This window comes from Strigops habroptila, chromosome 7 (genome assembly GCF_004027225.2).
Source record: "Strigops habroptila isolate Jane chromosome 7, bStrHab1.2.pri, whole genome shotgun sequence".
NCBI lineage: Eukaryota > Metazoa > Chordata > Aves > Psittaciformes > Psittacidae > Strigops > Strigops habroptila.
Window position 1 is genome coordinate 61,386,481 of NC_044283.2, and position 18,670 is coordinate 61,405,150.

The following is an 18,670-nucleotide window of genomic DNA, read 5'->3' on the forward strand; positions in this document are numbered from 1 at the left end:
AGACACTTTGTTAAAAGTTGCTCCCATGTAGCAGTTTACTGGAGAGGTATCGCTGGGAATTTCAAAGCATCTCTCTGATCCTGCATTTATCTCAGGAATGCTGTGTCAGAAATCAAAACTCTCCTCATATCTTAAGGATTATCAACTTCCCAGCCATAGCTGGAGAGTATACAGTAACAGCTATGTGAGTGAAACCTTACTGAAAGGCTGCCAGGTTGCAAGCCTTTGCAAACAGCTAGGTGTATGTGTTCATTCCCATGCCAAAAATCTTCCCCTTATCTTATGTGAAGATACAATCTTGTGATTAGTGGGTGCCAGGGGTTTATCATGATAAAGTTCAAGACTTGCATTGGCTTTTTCCCAAGATCCATAGGGACATGAATTTATGTTCCAATTTCAGTGTGTCCTAAAGCAGCAGTTTTCTTACTTAGCAGTAATCTTGTAGGAAGGGGTAGGGGAGAAGGAGGAGAGGAGAGGACGCTAATGCAAGCAAATTTAAATGAAACAGAAATAAAAATAACCAAAGTTTAGGATAAAAAAAAGAGGTGGCATTTCTCTTCAGTTAGTCTAATAGAGCCCATAACCTATTGCTTTCCATTTTTAATGTGCAGTTTAAAATAAAGCCGTGGTCTCTCCTGGCTTCTAATGCTCTTTGTGGAAACATTCAATAATCATGTTATTATAGGAAGCTGATGCTGAGGGTTCAAAGGAATATAGGCTCTTAAATCATGGTCTTATACCATAGAGCTTAAATCTGTAGCTATGCTATAACTTACAGAAGATATATATTAGTAAGCTAGTTTATCTTTCTGGGACATTGTCTATAAGCTGCTTAGTTTGGCTCAGCCTATGTTTATGCATTTGTCAGCCAGTGGCGGGCATGTGCCTTTGTTGTTGTTGGTATTTCAGTTAAATTTAATCAAAGTCCTTTGTTTTTTTGTGTGTGGAATTCATGCATTTTAGACTTCATTGATTTGGTCCTCATGTAAAAATAATAAACTCATTGTTTATTATTTGTTGTTGAGACAATGTTAAGTCTGCTGGGTACAGGTAGAGAAAGAATATGCAAGTAGGGGATCTGTGGATCAAGGCGTGTATGCTGTTGATGAGAAGCTCAGCTCTTTTGGCACAGCAACTATTAACATTCTGCTTGCACTGAAGAGGAAAAACATTTGAAGTCTTCTCCCTGCCGAGCTGATTTTAAAGTTCTCTTACAAAATTGGTTGTATTCTTTCTATCACGTATTTTCTCTTGCTCTCCTCCCTTCCCTCACACCCCTGTTCTCTCATGGTTTTGAGTGTCTCTTATTCTTCCTTGGGTGTATTTCAAGGACGACATAAAGGAATGGGTATTAGCTGTAGAAGCAGAGCCCACAGAAGGACACTGCCATGGCAAGTTTCTTTCTAGTTCACAAAGTAGAGGTAAAAATAAGTCTCTCACCCTCTTTTCTGGTCTTTTGTTCATTAAATGGGAGCCTTGCAGTGGGCATCATTCTGGTAGCCTGAAACAAGACTGATTTCTTTTGGGTTTGACCTAAAACATTATCTCATAGGGAAACAGACAAATTGTTACCTGTGTTGCTGTTCAGTTCTAAAAAATTGAATGCTGGGAATTAAATCTGTGTAAATTCCTGTATGTCAAGAGGAGTTGGAGCTCATGTAAGTATTTTTAAATCATAGTGAGATCATCGGTTTGGCCTGGCCCCTGTTGTATTAGGAATATTTGACTAGCACCCAAGGAAAATTTGTAACTTGAAATATATTTAAAATTAATTGCAGACTTGCCAACTTGAAAGAAAAAAGAAGATTTAGGGAAAGATACTCACAATTTAGGAGATGTTTATAGATATTTTGTATCATTATATTGTAACAGAAGAATCAGTGCTCTGAAACCAAGAAAGCGCTCAGTAAGTAAATCCTTATAGAATTTGGCAGAATAGATGATTATTGCATAAGCGTTTGTCTGTGATGGAAGTCAGTGTTCGGCTCAGTGGTCTGTGCTCATTCAGCAGTGAATAATTGTCTGCCACACGCTTCAGCATAATTGGGACTAATAACACACTGACCTTCTATCTAAGATGTATTTATGGTGGCTAGTTCTCACTATGCCTGATCTGTGTTATCAGTTCACGTGCTGTAAATTCCTATGTTAAACCTTAAATATTTGATTTTAAATTTAAAAAGGCACAACATCTGAGACAGTCATGTAAGTGAGGCAACTAAACTATCATTTTTACCATAGTGCTTGAGGTCTGCTTGGAATGCACCTTGAGAATACTTATTTGTGCCTGTTTCTTTATTTTTTTTTACTCCTGTATCTGAAAATTATGATAGTGGATGTAATAATATTCAAATGTAACCCAAAAGTATAGAGTTAATTGAAATGGTGTGATAATGTGAATGTTGAGTAAAATGTATTGACAGTTTTCTTCCATGTGACATGTCTCTGCCCATGTGTGAGTTTGCTTAATGTTTGTTGTTATTCAGAAAAAATTAATGAATGATAAAAGATGTTTTTAAGAATATATAATTCTGTAGGTCTGAGGAAATATAGTAAAAGGACACTTATTGATGAATATTTTCACATGTGTAGCATATTTAAGGAATGTTTATCAGTTTAGCTACAAAAAAGGACTCTTATCTGTGTACTCTTTAAAAGCAAGTGCGCTGTTACTGGAGAGAAGTTGAGAGCACATTAATTTTTAAGACACTCCTCTGACAAATTTACCTGATTTACTAATGTGCTAGACACTCCATGCTTTCCACATAGTTTATTTACTAGAATATTTAATCTTGATTTTTTTCTACTAGCTCATACATTTTTTCTGCAAGTTGCATTCATTTTACTTATACTAGATTTAATAATCTTTTGAAGGAAGAATGCGGAGCAACACTGATGGTCAATGGCAAGTATTTCTGTTTGAACACAGTTGCATTTCCACGTAAATATTCAGAGAAAATACCATATTACTTCACAAAGAAGGAAAAACGTAGGAATTTCAGAATATAAATAAACAAACATGACCAATGTTTATGCTTCAAATATCTTAATTTGCTTTCCAGTATGTGGCAAATATGAATCTGTATGTGATTGCTGAGGTGTACTTTCATACCTTGAAGAAGGCCTGGAAGTGGAAGCTCCTAAAACAAATCCTGCAACATTGGTCCATTGCACTGTTGAAAGGGCAGACATACATAGTAGTAAACATTGCATTACAATTAATGCAGCAGTGTGTAGCTATAAAGTAACCATATTAAGATATTTAAATGTTTTGGTTTCTTGAACTATTTTAAGGATTTTTTGAATCAGAAGGTCATGGCAAGTGACCAGAAGACACACAGAAAGTACGTTCAGAGTTAAGGGTTTCTTTACATCACGCTTTTGGACAATATCCAGTGTTTCTCTTGGCTGTGTGCTTCAGACTGACAGAGCTGTCAGGAGAAGGAAATACTGTTTATTTTATTTTGGCCAGAAAAATCGGAATAATTTCAGTTGACTGTCACTGTCTTAAGTTCTGATCAGAATTAGTCTGAGGCTAGAAAATAGCTTTATAGTGAGTTGTTCAAAGCCTCTGTTTTCTTCCAAGGTTCATGTTTTTCTTAATGCGAAGCAGCAATTTCTTTAGCCCCTACATTGTTGCCTTTTACTGAATAGTTAGGGAGCACAGTGGAAGTCTTCAGCTGTGTTGCATCGTGAACACTCTGAATCCTTAAACAAGCTTGTAACAGTAGGGACCAAGATCTAACATGACCTTTAAATACAGGAATTATTATAGAATTTATGAAGTAGATTTTTTTCTTATTTTTAATTTTTTTAGCTAAAAGCTAAAACTTTTTTTTTTCAATGGGATATGATAAACAACCTAAATTTCTCAGAAAACTTTGTAAGAGTCAGTGTCTCTTGCTCAAAGCACATGGTGACTGTGTCTGAAATATATGTGCACACCCATGTGTACTGTTTATAAGGCAGCATACGTCGTGTCTTTCAAAGTCTGAAACCTGTACTTTTTTATTATTTATTTATTTTATTTAGTTATTTTTATTTTATTCCTTGAATCAAATCAAAAGGAATGGTGTTGGGTAATTAAAAAAACAAAAGCCTGCTAACAGCTCTACTTTGCAGCTGTGTGTTAGTGCCATGTTCCTGGTGTTAGTAATCAGAGTATCTTCCTTAAAGTGAATGCCATTAGTAGATACTGAAAATTATGATGGAAGTGTTAGAATATAATTACTTTTGTATGTACTTCACGGAAAGTACGTTCCTGAAGATGAGAGTAGCAGCTGTACTTACATTCGCAAACGTGTACAGAATTGAAGGTGGGAAGGTATACAGAAGATCTTAAAAGGCAAAAGGGACTATTATGGGCATTTACAGTTGCGTCTCTCAGATGTCTAATTCCTTTGCTTGAATGCCCCTCTCCTTGGGTAGCTATAGAGAGTCTGCCAACTTGCTGAAACTGCTCCCTCAGTGCAACTACACTTAAGCACTCTGAAGGTCAGTAGAAGTTTACAGGAAGGAATGATAATATATAGTGTTGTGTGTCAGATACAGCACAGAAAATGGAAAGCTGTTGTAGCTGGGATTATTTTTTTGTCTCCACTCATTTTCAGCTACAGATGAGCAGTGTTAAGGTAACAGCTCCATCTGCACATAGGCTTCCTCATTCCCATGCAGTTTCAGGACTCTTATTTGCCCTGTGAGGAGCTTCTTGTAGTACTAAACATTACTCCGGTTCTAAAATTCCTTCCTGATCCTTCCACCATGTTCATGTCTTTTTTTTCACATGAAAGGGGGATGTTCTAATATATAAAGTTAGTCAAAGTTCAGCTAATTGTGTATATTTTTTTAATGTGTGGGTCTGGCTTGCCCTTTATGACTTAATTACTACCTGTAGTTCCTGGGGCTCTTAATAGAGTCAGGGAGTAGGATCAGTAGCATTCATGGGCATTCAGAGGACACAGCCATTCTGATTTGATGTTCTTAGAGAATTCTGACTGACTTCAAGCCCTAGAAACAGAAAATTTCTCTAGAAGATTTGTTTTTACCCTCAAGGTAATTTAGTGTGTTCCAGTTTAAAATTAATTGTATGAATGATATGTTTTGAACAGACATTACCTATATCTACACTATTGCCATTTATACGTGTGACAAAATTTGTCAGTGAATATTCTTGCATATCACCTTACAACCAATGTAATTGTGTGTGTATTAGTTAGCAGCAAATGGATAATTGTTTCTGTAACTTAGTGGGTGCGCAAAGAAATATTTCCAGCTAATGCACTGAGATCTCAGAGTCCTCATGAATAGATACATATTTGTAATATGTCTGTATGTTTTGGGTTTAATTATTGATGGGTATTTCTTGAATTGGAAACTTCTACAGTAGAAGAACTTAAAATCTGTAAAGGAACACACCTGGGCTTCAGTGCTGAGTGTTGGAGAAATATTCCAAAGTTATACAATCATAGAGCAGAATCATAGAATAGTTTATTTTGTGTTGGAAGGGACCTTCAAAGGTCATCTAGTCCAACCTCCCTGCAATGAGCAGGGATATCTTCAACTAGATCAGGTTGCCCAAAATCACACCCAGCCTGGCCTTAATATGTGTGGGTACATCTTGTGCTCATAAAACTTGTATTAATTTCCCAGTCCCTTTCAGGTATTTGAATGTGTGTTACAGAATAGTAGTATTAACAGTTTCCAGACAGTGAATGTCACAGAATCTTGAGCAAGAAATCTCTTTATACCTGGGTGATACAAAATTGATTTGTAAATCGACTATAATTTATAAGACAGCCTAAATATATGATTTTATTTTATTTTATTTTTTTCAGTTCATTGTTCATGTTCCAGGGAAACTGACATGAACATATGAGCAAAACTCATGGTTTAGGCACAATATCTTGACTTGGGGCTCAGGTGGTGTTGCTTCTATTTTTTTAGTGTATAGTTAACATTAGCAGTCACCCTTATAATGATATGACATGTACTGCCTCCAAGTATGGTTCCTGCCTATTCCTGCCATTAAGGAGGGTTGATTTAATCAGTAACGTGGTCTAGCTTCTGTGACATCCTTTAGACTGAAGAAGGGAGTCCAATACAGTCCTTTTTTCCCATTCTACAAGGATAGCTTTAGAAATATTTGTAGAACTTCTTCGGTCGTTATTACCACACCTGAATTTGGGTCAAGTTTCTAAGTTATTTTATTTAGAAAATGAATATTTTAAAGCTATTAAGGGAATACTTTCAGTGTGTAGTTGTATTACTGTCAACAAAAGATGCGATTTAATAAATTGAATGTTGAAGACTTTCGGCTTACGGTTAACACCAGGTAATTAAAAGTAAGCGCTGCTGTGGGAGTGCATTATATATCAGCTGTACTCGTTACCTCATTAGCTGGGTTTTTGCATGTTTATGGAGCTAACTTGCAATTAAAAATGCCTTTAATGTATGCTTAACAAGGCCTTTTAGGTATTTGGAATAAAGTACTACAATTAAATTGAAATTGGTATAGTGTAAATAGATGTCTTAGTAACATGTGAGATAAATCTCCATGCCTAACTTGTCACTTTGCATCTTTTCCTCTTGTGTAATCTTTAATGCTTACTATAAGGCCTGGCATTTAACTTGTATGAAAGATGGAGATTCTCTCTTCAACTCCAAAGAATGTTTTGATTTGTTGTATAAGTAAAATTTGATTCACAAGATATACTCAAATTCATGCCTTAACCATACTTTTAAGATGTGCAAATGTTTATTCATATGGTTATGTGTTAGGATATTTTTAGCTATAGTACATCCTTCTTCACTTAGTCTTCTGTTCTGCATTAGATACGGTCAAGGCAACCTTCAATATTGATAATTTATCTTGGTGTTTTCATTTTAAATGCTGTGGTATATTTTGTAAAATTGTTGTCTGAAGTTTAAAACCAAATCTTAGGGAAACTAAGGTAAAAAGTAAAACCTACTTGCAGGTCACTTCTGTTGATCTTCTAACTGTGTGCTCACTTGTCAGGGGTTTTCTGGAGGAGATATTAAAGTGTACCATTAAAACTAAACAAGGGTGAAGTGTCGTTTAGGTTGAGGTAGATTGCCAAAGATGATGGAAAAAGAAAACAGAAGGAGCAGTACTTTTGCAGGACATAGAAGTGGATGTGCTACATGTGGAAACCAGGATCATGGTGTGTGAACCTTCATACAGTATTATTTAGTAACCTTTATTTGTCTTCGCCTAGGAGCGTTGTAGTACCACTGAAGAAATCAACCATTTCCTCATCTACAGCAGCTATGAGTATTCCTACAAATGCTGTCAGTGTGGTTTCTTCTTTAGATTCAGCCCAAGCCCCGGATTTGTCAGGAGAATCTCCTGGTGAGTAAGCGGAAATTAAACAACTTAAATCCCAGCCCTTCATCTCTTGCTTCTCTCTTCCTCACCATCACTCTGAATATAAATGAACAAGTTTTTATTTTGTGGGTTTTGTTATGTGTTATGTGGCGGTGAAATGTTTTTTAATATTTATCCGTATCTTGAAACACTGTAAGGCAAGAACAATTGTTTTTCAGACATTAAGTCATTAGTTGCCTTCTGTTGTAATACTGATTAGTGTGTGTGTATATATGACCAGTCTGTGTACGAGTCTCGCTTATACTAAGAATGTTGATACTTACTACTGATTGTGTTTTCTTAGGGGAAAATGTAACAATAATCTGGAAAAAGGGCTTTTTACACTTATTTATTTATTTATTTAACTGCTGGAGTGTCCTAAATTATCAAATCAAACAAAAGGACCTTTGAGACCTCTGTATCCTGCATGCTACTTTATATCTTTGTCACAGTAGCTTGCAGGACTGCATTTGGTATCTGTGCCTCTAACAAAGACCAGTATCAGATACTTTACCAGAAAATAGATGTGACTCTAGGTTAAGCTGGGCCTATAGACATTATATGGGTTCATGAGTATAAAAATTCGTATTTTTTTATATTTTCTGAGAGCTTATCCCCAGATAATTTTATTATTCCTAGTTTTGATGCTATAGCTACACAAATGTAAAAAATAATCTGTTTCAAAATTAAAGAACCCACAAACAAACCTCAACAAACAACAGTAGTGTTGTATTAAAAAAAAAAAAAAAAGGTTGAACTTTTTTGGGGTTCTCCTTTTGCCTTCATCTAGAAGAAGAATGTAAATGAGCAACATTTGTCAATTTCAAGATTTCTCAGTTTGTAAAGCAGGTATATTGTATTAACTCATATTTCATATAAATACGTTATATTTGAAAGACTGCTTTTTGTTACAGATGTTTTGTTGTGTAAAATAGAAGCTTATTTATAAGTTTTAGGGTATTTTTCCAAGGATATATGTGTTAGTCCTAAGTAGGACTGAAAATTATATACAAGTGTTTCCAATAGCGTAGCCTTAGGTCAGATTCAGTGTTGATGCTGAACTAATTGCTTTGGACAGTTTTTTCAGTGGGGACAAAATTGAGTAGGTTGTTTATAAGCAAGTGGTTCTTTGAACCCTTAGTCTCTCCGGTTGTTCTGTATGAGATAAATGATGTTTAACCTTATATGCTGTATCAAAGGCATGCTTTTCTACTTAGCCATATTTAAGTCACAAGGCTGTGTAGAATCTTATAATTGTTTGTGCCCATGAAGTTTAACGTAAGACTTAGGACTGATTTGTAGAAAATTTAAAATCAAAGAAATCTCAATCTATGCCTGATTATTGGTGTTTCTTTTTGACACTTGAATGTCTTGCTTCCTGTGTTTATGAAGTTACATCCAAATTGCAAAGACTGAGGGGGAAAAAAATGTAATCTATTCTCATGTTCTCTAGTACTCATGTGTCTGGAAGATACTTGTTGCCATCTTCAACTGCCCATTGCTTTTCTTGGGAAAATCAAAAAGTTTTTGTTCCTGCCAGGGTAAAGGAAAAGAAAAGTTATTGAAATCTAGTATGTTCTTATTCTTTGCAAAAGGGAGAAATGTTGCTGAAAATGCAGGAGGTAGCACTATACTAGCCTAGGAGTAATGCTGGGACTAGGAAAGTTAGCTGTGTTTTAAAATGCCGCAATTTTTTGGGGAAGATTGGCTCTGAGCAGCTAATCTGTTTTAAAAATAAGAAAACTTGCCTACATTGAAATGGTTTAAAATAATTGCTAATTTGTTAACTTCTTACTGGTTTACTCAGGTTAGATTTGGCTTAAATATTAAATTTCTGAAGTCAGTATTCACTTACTTTTAATAGAAACAAGAGAGATGAACACTGATTTTCAGATTTAGTCAATCTTTTAAGAACATATAGATGAAAAAATAAGTGCTCCTGGGTCTGTAGAATGTGTAAGAAATCCAGACAATAAACAATACTGATATAGTTTGGAACTGTGTGACTTCCAGCATGTCTGGGATTTTTGGCAAAAACCGGACGTGTAATCTGAACTGATATGCATAAAAAGAAACTAATCAGGATTAAAAATAGTAGACATGTTTAGACTGGCAATCTAATTAATTAAAAGAAAAAGTAAAGGAATAAATGAAATCATGCCTTAAACAGATTAAAATGTGAGACTCTTTTTTTCCCAGTAAAATAATGGCATGGAAACAAAATTTTTGCAGTGTTGGAATAGTTTACCCTTAAGTTGCTCAAGTAAATTGCACACGTTTAAGTTTGAAATAGATCTGTATGAGGCCTTTTTTATTTGAGGATACAAGTAGCAATAAGTGAGCTTCTGACAAAAAACAAAATACAATATATATAAGGTCAAGGTAGGATCTGTGTTGAAATATTCGTCAGTCTGTGTGGTTGCAGATGCCTCCATTGCCATTTGCGTTTGCCCAGAATTCATCAACCCCCTTCCCAGTATTTTTTCCTGAAGTTTGCATCTTGTCTGTAGCTCAAAGTCTGTGAATATCTCAGATATTTGACCCTTAAGATTGTCCTAAGCTCATATCAAGTGGATGTGACATGTCCTGGCCTACCAAATAGAAAGTGTTGACAAGTTGGAAAGATAACCATCTGAGCTCACTCTGTTCCTCTGATACTTTGAAAGAGGGTGAAAACATATTTTGGCCTCGGACAGCCTGGACTTTTCGCAGAAGTTTTTTCACCTTTCTTCATTCAAACTGCTGGGTATTTCACAGAACCAAAAGACTTCCTGAATACAAATGTGCCCCTTGTGGTCTAAACTTGCCTATCAGTATGTTCCTCATGGCTGTTATTTGGGTTGTTGGTCTGCTGGAACTGGATCTTGGAATGAATGGAGAAACTTAAACCCCTTTTTGGCCCATGTTGAGCCAAGCACTGTTACAATACCCTCTTACAGAGGGTGGTATTAAGCAAAAGAGCATATTTACTAGTAATAATCTGAGGAGGAGGAGTTTAATTGAGTTGTTTGTTCCTTGAATGGGCTCATAGGCCGAATGTGAGATTTGATGTAGAGATTTTACGCATGCTGCATCCAGGAAGGGCTGTTGGAAAGACAGGACTAATGTTTGGATGGGCAGGGCTCGGCAGAGTTGTCTGAGCTGTTATTAATATGCTAGTGGAATGCTGGTACTTTTGTCACTTAGTTTTCCTTTTAAATAATTAATCAATTACAGTTGTAATGTTCTGAAGTGGTGTGAACTTTTTGGAGCCGTTTTGCAGTTTGCATTCCCATTGTTTCTCTGATGCTCTAAGTTCCTCTGTTTATGTACTTGAAGGATATCACGTGTTTTATTAGTGCTTCACTCTAAAGAATGCGATTTTGAGGTTTCACTAGTCAGTTTGCAAATGTTTGTTCAATATAATTTTTATAAAGAGAGAGTATGAGAAGTCTGTAGGAAGCAGTAGTGAATTGCATCTTGTCTTTCCCATCACTCTGAGTGTAGAAAACACTGAGAAGTTGTACTGTATTTCTGTTGCCTGCTTCTTCCTCCTCTTACTTGAAGTTCTTTGAGCTTCACTTGTTTTGCCTGTGAGCCACACAGAGTTGCCAGCAGGATTTTTGCTTCTCCTGAGCAGAGACATGGGCTGTTCCCCAAAATGTGAACTCATAAACAAGGCCATGTGAAAGGCTGAGGTGAAAAAGAAGGTGGGTGCTTGGATGAAACTTGGGGAAAAGTACTAACAGAAGATACAAAAGCTGTGACTCTTGAGTTCTAGTTGTACATGTAGGAAAATGTAAATTTTCTTCCACAGTTGGCTTGTTTTGCAAAGAATTGTATTTGTGGATTTTTTATACATATGTGAAAATAACCTTGATGTCTTGTAATAAAATAAATTGGTGGGAGACAAGCTAAAGCGAGAAAAATGTGTGTGAGGTGAGTTACTATCAGTGCAGAAGGTAGTTCAAGAAATTCTCATTGGATTATAGTAACTATTTCAAAGAGAATTCCACGTTTACAGTGACAGTAGTTGAAGGCTCATTACCAAAGCAGAATGACACTTTTTAAAATCTTAAATGCCAATGATATGCAATGGAAGTGGTTTAATGCTGTTTCAGTATAAAAACTGTTTTAAAGCAACTTGTCTTTAGAGAAGTTTTCACCATTGTTTCATGAAATCTGTTTTGGTTTAACCTACAGATGTGTTTATGTAACAGATCCCTTATATCAGCTTGTAAAACCTTTCATTGTAGTCTTGCATTGTACGCTTCCAGGCCTGGAAGTGTATTTTTGAATGAGCTCATTATTTTATTAGATATTCCTTTCTTAAAGGGCATCAGTATAAATATGTATGGCAGGTCTGTTGTGCAAAATCGAGGTATGTTTATTTAATTCAACTCAATTATCTTTTTTTTTTACCTTATCTCCATCTTCCCAAAGTATACCATGCACTTCTTGTGTATTGCCAAGCATATTTTGTATATTCAGAAGCATAAGGATCTTGCACAAGTTGTTTCTTTAACAATATGTTATTGCTAGAGACATTATTTGTTTAGACCCTTGGGGACCTTGAATAAACAATAAGGTTTCACTGTAAGGGTGCTAGACAGATGATCTATTTGCATTTTCTTTTATGTTCTTGCAAATGTCTGTAAAACTGTCAGTTTCAAGGAGCCAGTTTATCAGTGAAAGGATAAGGGAGAGATAAGTCAGTTTAGTTCCACATGTTTGAAGTAGCTACTGCACTTACCCACATGTGTGTCATGGATGAAAATGTGCTACTGAAGTATTTTCTTTTTTTTTTACTAAAGGCAGAAAACATAGTAGAAAAGCCACTTTTGAGTTAAAGTAAAAAAAAAAGTACTTTCACAAAACAAAATTTGGATGCAGAAATCATTATGCTTAATTCTGTCTAAAAAAAAAACCCCAAACCCAAACCCTGAAATTCTCAGCTGTGGTAAATCTGAGATTCACCCCTTTTAGTGAAGTATATCTGAGTTTGGAATGTGGAGTTAGGTGATGAGAAGCATGAAGAAATTCAGGCCATAAATATCCTTACATAATCTTCAAAAACAACATCAGTTTATGTAGGTGGCTGCCTTATACTGTTGTCAAATTCAAATTATCAGTGCTTTTTCTCTTATCTCTATATTTAAAAGTAGATTTTAACTTAGAACTTCGTAGTGTTTTACATTTCTGCCTAATCTGTTTTGCACAATTTCTTTTGATTTCTGGAGGGAAAAAATCATGTCCTATCTGTGTTTTCAGTGATTCCTTTACCTCCCACTCTAACCATTTTTACCAGTGCCATTGTGTGCAGAACGAGAAAACCAAACAAAACCCAACCGATCCCACAGAATAAAACAATGAAACCCCCAAGTTACACCAAAACAAAACCAAAGACTGTAGCTTTAAGTATCCCACAAACAACTGTGGTCTTTGGGACTGCTGAATCATGCATCTTGTTGCTTTTTGTGGGCCTTGTTTTGTTTTTCTTTACAAGAGGCTCTGTTCTCATTTTCAGCACATCGTTTGACTGCTCTTCCTATGGGAAAATCCCAAATACTTTTTGGTGGTTTGACTATGTAAAACTAGATATTAAACAGATGGAAATATACCCGTGAAAATATTTAAAATATTTACAGAATCTAGCCATCATTTTCAGAAATCAATTTTCAGAAATGTATCTTTGATTTGCCTTTATTAGATAAATTATTTAGGAAACTATGCCCAGAAGGAAGATTCAGATTCCACTTTGCTTTCAGCTAACGCTTTGTCCCCTCTTTCTTGTCCTTCATTTTGTCTGGCCCGCTCCAAATTTCTTCCTGACCTCATCATCCTATACAAAAGTCAAAATAGGAGCTTCATGTTGGATTTATGAAAAGCGTAAGCAAATCACAGTAAGAAATATTTTTCCTACCTATGAAGAAATAAAATGAGCATAACTTTTCAGCATTTTCATGCATTAGTTTATTTGTTTCTGTGCTGCCTTTGAAGCAAGATTAGAGAAAAGCATCTTCCCCAGATAGAGATAAAAAAACCCTGCACAACAAAACAAGATCACAAACCCTCAACACTTTTGGGAGAAGCTCTGTGTGCCAGTGCTTTGGAGCAGAAGTTTGAAATTTGACAGGAGAAATAAAATTAGTATCTCAGGGATTTGTCTTCGCTATCTTTTTACAAATCTATTCAACTTCAGTCTAGTAGAACACTTTGAAAAGTTGCAATTGACATATTTTGGTAGACACTTTCGAGATCTTAGCAGCTTATTTCCATACAGGTGGCATTTAACTGAGCTCACTCCAGTGTAGGTGGGATGTGCAGGAATTTTTCTATAGCTATAGTTCTGAGAAGGGTCATGTCTTTGCTAAGATAGATGTGAAAACTGAAATGATGAAAGTCTTTTCTTTCGTGCTTTTTTCTTTTCATTTCGTTTCCTTTTTCTTTTATTTTATTTTTTTTTTTCTTTCCTTACCCCTTTCCAGCAGAAAAACAATCTGAAACTGGCGAGGTGAGAGGAAAGAGAATAGGACAGGGTCTAAGGTTGGAAAGAGATAGGATTGCAGATGGACTAAAAGCAGCCATGCTCCTGGGAAATGCACAGAAATCTGTCTGCTAAGATTCATTCCTCTCTACAGTTTGGAATGCAAGGCAAGATTTGTGAGTCACCATTCCTGTCCTGGCAGCAAATATCTGTAAAATCTCTAGCTGTCTTGCTTACCCCCTCTTCATCATTGCTAATACCAATCCATACTGCAGTATGGAAGTTGTATTTCTCTTTACATACTGAACAGCAGAATTTAGTATTTACAGATTCCTACTCTGCTGATGAAAGCCATGAAGTGTCAATTTGACATAACGCAATTCCTTTTTTTTCTTTTTTTTTTTTTTTTGAAGTGTAGGGTGCATAAATGACCCAGTCTTCCCTATCAACCTTTGAATAATTGATGTGGCAAAGTTAATAAGTCATAAATGAGGTTATACCACTGCAATCATGCTAATGATGCTGGCAGTGCAATGGAGAATTTTATCATAGCTGTCCTTGTCAGAGTCCCAGTGTTGCAAAATTTTAAGCCAGATTGTTGAAAATACGCACTCATTTTGTATTCTGCTTCATTTTGACACAAATATGTTTTAATTTGACACAAATATGTTTTAATTTTACACAAATAAATTAAGGGTTTTCTGTGCAAGTTACTTGAAATTGGGTGAGCACTTCCAGTAATCAAAAGAGATGCTTTAAAATGTTACCACTTAGCTATATAGTAGTATATATTAGTTATATTACTATTAGTGTATATTAGTACCTTACAAGAGTATTAAGGGTGTAAGACATTATTTGTATTCACTGCTTAAGGTTGTAAGTGTTCTTAAATTTGTTCAGAGGGACTCATGGCTTATAAGGCCAGAAGGAATCACTGCAGTCTAGTCTAACTAGCTTCGCAAAGCAAACTGCAATGCTTCCTTGAATTACTTTCTGTTTGAGCTAGAGCAAAATGTAGAAAGTTTGTCCATAGCATACCTGGTAAATATGAATGTAAGTAAATAGGAGTTACAGCAAAAAAAGTTTGAGACACAAAGAGGTGAAAAGGTTTACGTAGTCTTCACACACACTTGAAAACTATGGTATTTCAGAGATTGAGCCCTAGGCTTTAGTTTCTGGTTGAGTTGTCTAACCTCTGGCATGTTTTCTTATGCAATTAATTTATTTATTACTTTTTCTTGTAGGAAAGGGATCATCTAATTCAAAATTACCATCTGTCCCTACGGTTTCTTCAGTGCCTGAGGATTCTGCTTCAAATATGAGGTAACCTCTCCAGTTGAACATCTGAACAGCTGTGCTGTGGCTCACATTTTTGATACTACATCTTCTGTTTCTGCATCTCTTAAGAATGTCATTTTGCTGATGTTCAATACTTAATGTAGGATTATCGATTCCTTCATATGCATGTATATCACTTAAATATTGCCACAGACTACACACCTTTGTACAAAATTTCAGAAACTTCCTTTTTTTGTTAATCACATGTATCTCTCTACTAGTATTACAGACAGGCTTGAACATGCTTTGGAAAAAGCTGCCCCACTTCTGAGAGAGATTTTTGTGGATTTTGCTCCCTTTCTTTCTCGGACTCTTTTGGGCAGCCATGGGCAGGAGTTGCTGATAGAAGGTACAAGTAAGTTTCCATTTTAAAGAAGTTTTTTTGATGTGGGCTTTGGTTTATGTTGGAGACCCAACATAACTTATGCCTTAGATGCTTTCTTTCTGCCTTCTGACATGGTGCTTTCTGCTGGATTTCACTGCCTCCCCTTCCTTTTGTCTTTAATTGTTATTGTGTCCTCATTTTTGCCATCTCTGCCACCTCTTTGCCTCCATCTTATCTCATAGTTTTCCTATATCTCATTATGTGGGACCAACTGTTGTCTCTTCCTTAGTTCTCCAGCTCTTCCAGGGAATTGTCCCATAGAAGCTGGTGTATGAAATGTGTTTTGAAAACATGGTGTCAGGATCAACACTTCAATACAAAGTATAGAGTGTAGTTTAGAAAGTTAAGTACAAAGTCTTTACAGTTTTACTGTGCCACTGCAACAGAAGGCTACTTGGGAACTAAGTCAGCAGAGCATGTTGTGTTCTATCTCTTGTATGTGAATTTGCTTCTGTCTTTCTGGTTTCTAATTGGAAGGCAGTCATACAGGTAAGAGACTACATTGTCAGTATTGAGAAGAATTCTCTGGTATTTCTGTGAAAGTGAAGATTCAGGTGCAAAAACAAAGATCATGACTCTTTCCGGTGTTGGCTTAAAATGATTGAGCTTGAGATGATTGAATTTTCTTTCTCCTGGTGGGTTTCTCTCTGTTTAAAAAGGAGGCTCAGTTCTGCAATGCAAACATTAATGTCCTCAGTTTAAAAAAATCATTTTTATTGGAACACTGTGAATTTAGTAGTGAACACCAGCTTTCAATTTTCTCACAGTTTGCTTATATCATATAAATTGCTTTGTCCACTGATTTTTAGAGTGAAAATTGTGAGTTTTGTCCAGTTAAAGCAGTGAATTAAATTAGGGCCTGAGCTTGTTGCAGCTTCCAGTAATAAGCATTCCTGTGTTAGCAGCTCATGGTTACTTGAGCTGATTGCTTGCACATCAAGCTGTATTTGCACTAATAGATCTATTTGCTTCCTGGGCAATTAAAGCTCTTTTTTAAAAAACATTTTTGAAACTACTTGTTTTATGGCTTAGGACAGACATGTGTAGTTCCTGTATGTAGTGCTGAATACAGTTAATGTTATCAGAAACACAAGTAGATACCGAACAGTAGTAAACGTTTTACTGAAGACTGCTGATAACAAAATTGAGACTTCATTAAACTTCACTAGAGTGAAAGTTTTTTAGTTTAGAAATTTAGCTTGCCTACCTTTTAGAGTAGGAAGAGGTGGCAGAAAGAATTATGTGAATTATCTTCTGTAAGACTGGAAAAGATAGGATTCTACTTTTGATTATATATATGGACATTGCTTTAACTGACAAACATTTTAATGGAATCTGCCTTGTGAACAAATTTATTTCATTAATTTAAAAATAACAGGAAAGTGATTTTTCTTAAAGCTTTATTTGATAGGGAAGACAAAAATAAACACATGAAACTAATTTTGGGGCCTAAATCCCAGATATAGACAAACCTAAAACAAAATGCAAATACAAATAATAGGAGTAGTCAAATTAGTTTATAAACAATTGAGAATATATAATAGGTTACTGCTTGCACTTCTGCTAAGGTTTAGTGTGGGGTTAAGGGTCAAAGTACTAATAAGAGTGTTTGGGATGTCTGCTGCCATGAAACAAAATGGAAACTTGATTGATAGCTGAGGGCTGAAAGGAGAACGCGCAATGGAGAAAGCAAAGGTCATAAAGCCATTTCCCTTCTCTGCATATATAATGACCCAATCCTTCAAGAAATAGCAAAATGTAGATACAGTGGATTAATATAACATATGTTAACCACACTTCTGATCAATTTGACATACAAACATTTATGAAACTGAATAATGGAGGTAATGTATTACTATTAGCTGCATCTTAGATGCAAGGCATGGAATTTATGATCTTCCTTTTACATGCATACCTTTATTTTGTGCTGATAAAGTACAAAATTAAACTGGAAGTGGTATGAGAATTACAGCTTTCTTTTGTTTGTCAAAATGCTTCTATTGCACTTCAGAACAGTTGTGTTAACAGCTAGTGCCATGTAAGCATGCATTTATGTATACCATTTTTTCCTTTTGTAGGTCTTGTGTGCATGAAATCTAGCAGTTCAGTTGTGGAGCTGGTGATGCTTCTTTGCTCTCAGGTGAGGTTTAATTAACAATGTTATCTGAAAGTGCTACCTTTGAGCACACTGGAAATTACAGTTAAAATTTTACTTTAAATTTGACTTGAAATTTAAGGTTATGTGCAAGGCCTTTTGATTAAAAACCTCCAACTTCTTAGTAATTGTGTCTAGTCAATCAGAGAGAGAAGATATTAAGGGTTTTACCCTTAGTAAGGTGTTACCTTACTATTGAGATCTACATAACCCCGATGGTGGTGTTCATAAGTAATTCTATGCTGCCATTTATGTAAAATAAAATAGGACCAATAAAATATTAAGGTTAAAGAAGCAGATTGATTTCTGCATCTTGGCATGCCGAATCCTCTGGGATGAGCAGAATTTTTCCTTTTGTGTATAACTGATAAATACTTTTGAAACCCTGTCATTCTTAATTGATTTGACAAGTACTAAGAATTTGAGAAAAAAAATAAGAAAGCAGCCCTGGTTGTCAGCAGTTTGGACCATTCTGCATTCCTAAAGGCAGAGTGATTTTAGATGTTTAGGAACCTGAGAATTGTCTGTTCCTGTGGTTAGAAAAGTGCCAAAGCCTAAGGAAGATTCTTAAAATCTTGGTATATTAATTGCTTTTTGGGTTTCTTTCTTTTTTCGTAATTAAATGGAAGACTATTTTTATTGAGCCTCTCTTTTGGTGTTTTAAAAATGATACCTTTCTGGTAGTAAATTCCCCTACTTAAAACTTTAAAATAGCCTTTTTTAATGGGAATGGTATTGGTCTAGAGGTCAAGGGTTCTGACCCATTTCAAAACCTTTGACCTTCATTTACAACCCTTATAGTTTGCTTGCCTGACGAATAAGGATAATGCAAAATTAATGTTTCTTCACATCGATTTATTCGTTTTAGTGCCTATATTGCCAAATTTATTTAGAGTGTGCTGATAGACATTTCATGAATACAAATGAAAGAATCATAGAAGG

At 35.5% G+C, this 18,670-nt stretch overlaps 1 protein-coding gene across 4 annotated transcripts in view; it reads left to right on the top strand.

Moving 5' to 3' along the window:
• Positions 1-18,670, top strand: part of LRBA (LPS responsive beige-like anchor protein) — a 395,208-nt gene that overhangs the window by 89,444 nt on the left and 287,094 nt on the right. For 3 of the 4 annotated variants that reach the window (XM_030491547.1, XM_030491551.1, XM_030491548.1), the window contains 4 exons: positions 7,236-7,369; positions 15,095-15,173; positions 15,410-15,543; positions 17,652-17,713. In XM_030491547.1, coding sequence (XP_030347407.1) covers positions 7,236-7,369; positions 15,095-15,173; positions 15,410-15,543; positions 17,652-17,713 — 409 coding nt within the window. The remainder of the gene's footprint in view (positions 1-7,235; positions 7,370-15,094; positions 15,174-15,409; positions 15,544-17,651; positions 17,714-18,670) is intronic. The other variant, XM_030491549.1, reaches the window with a different exon arrangement.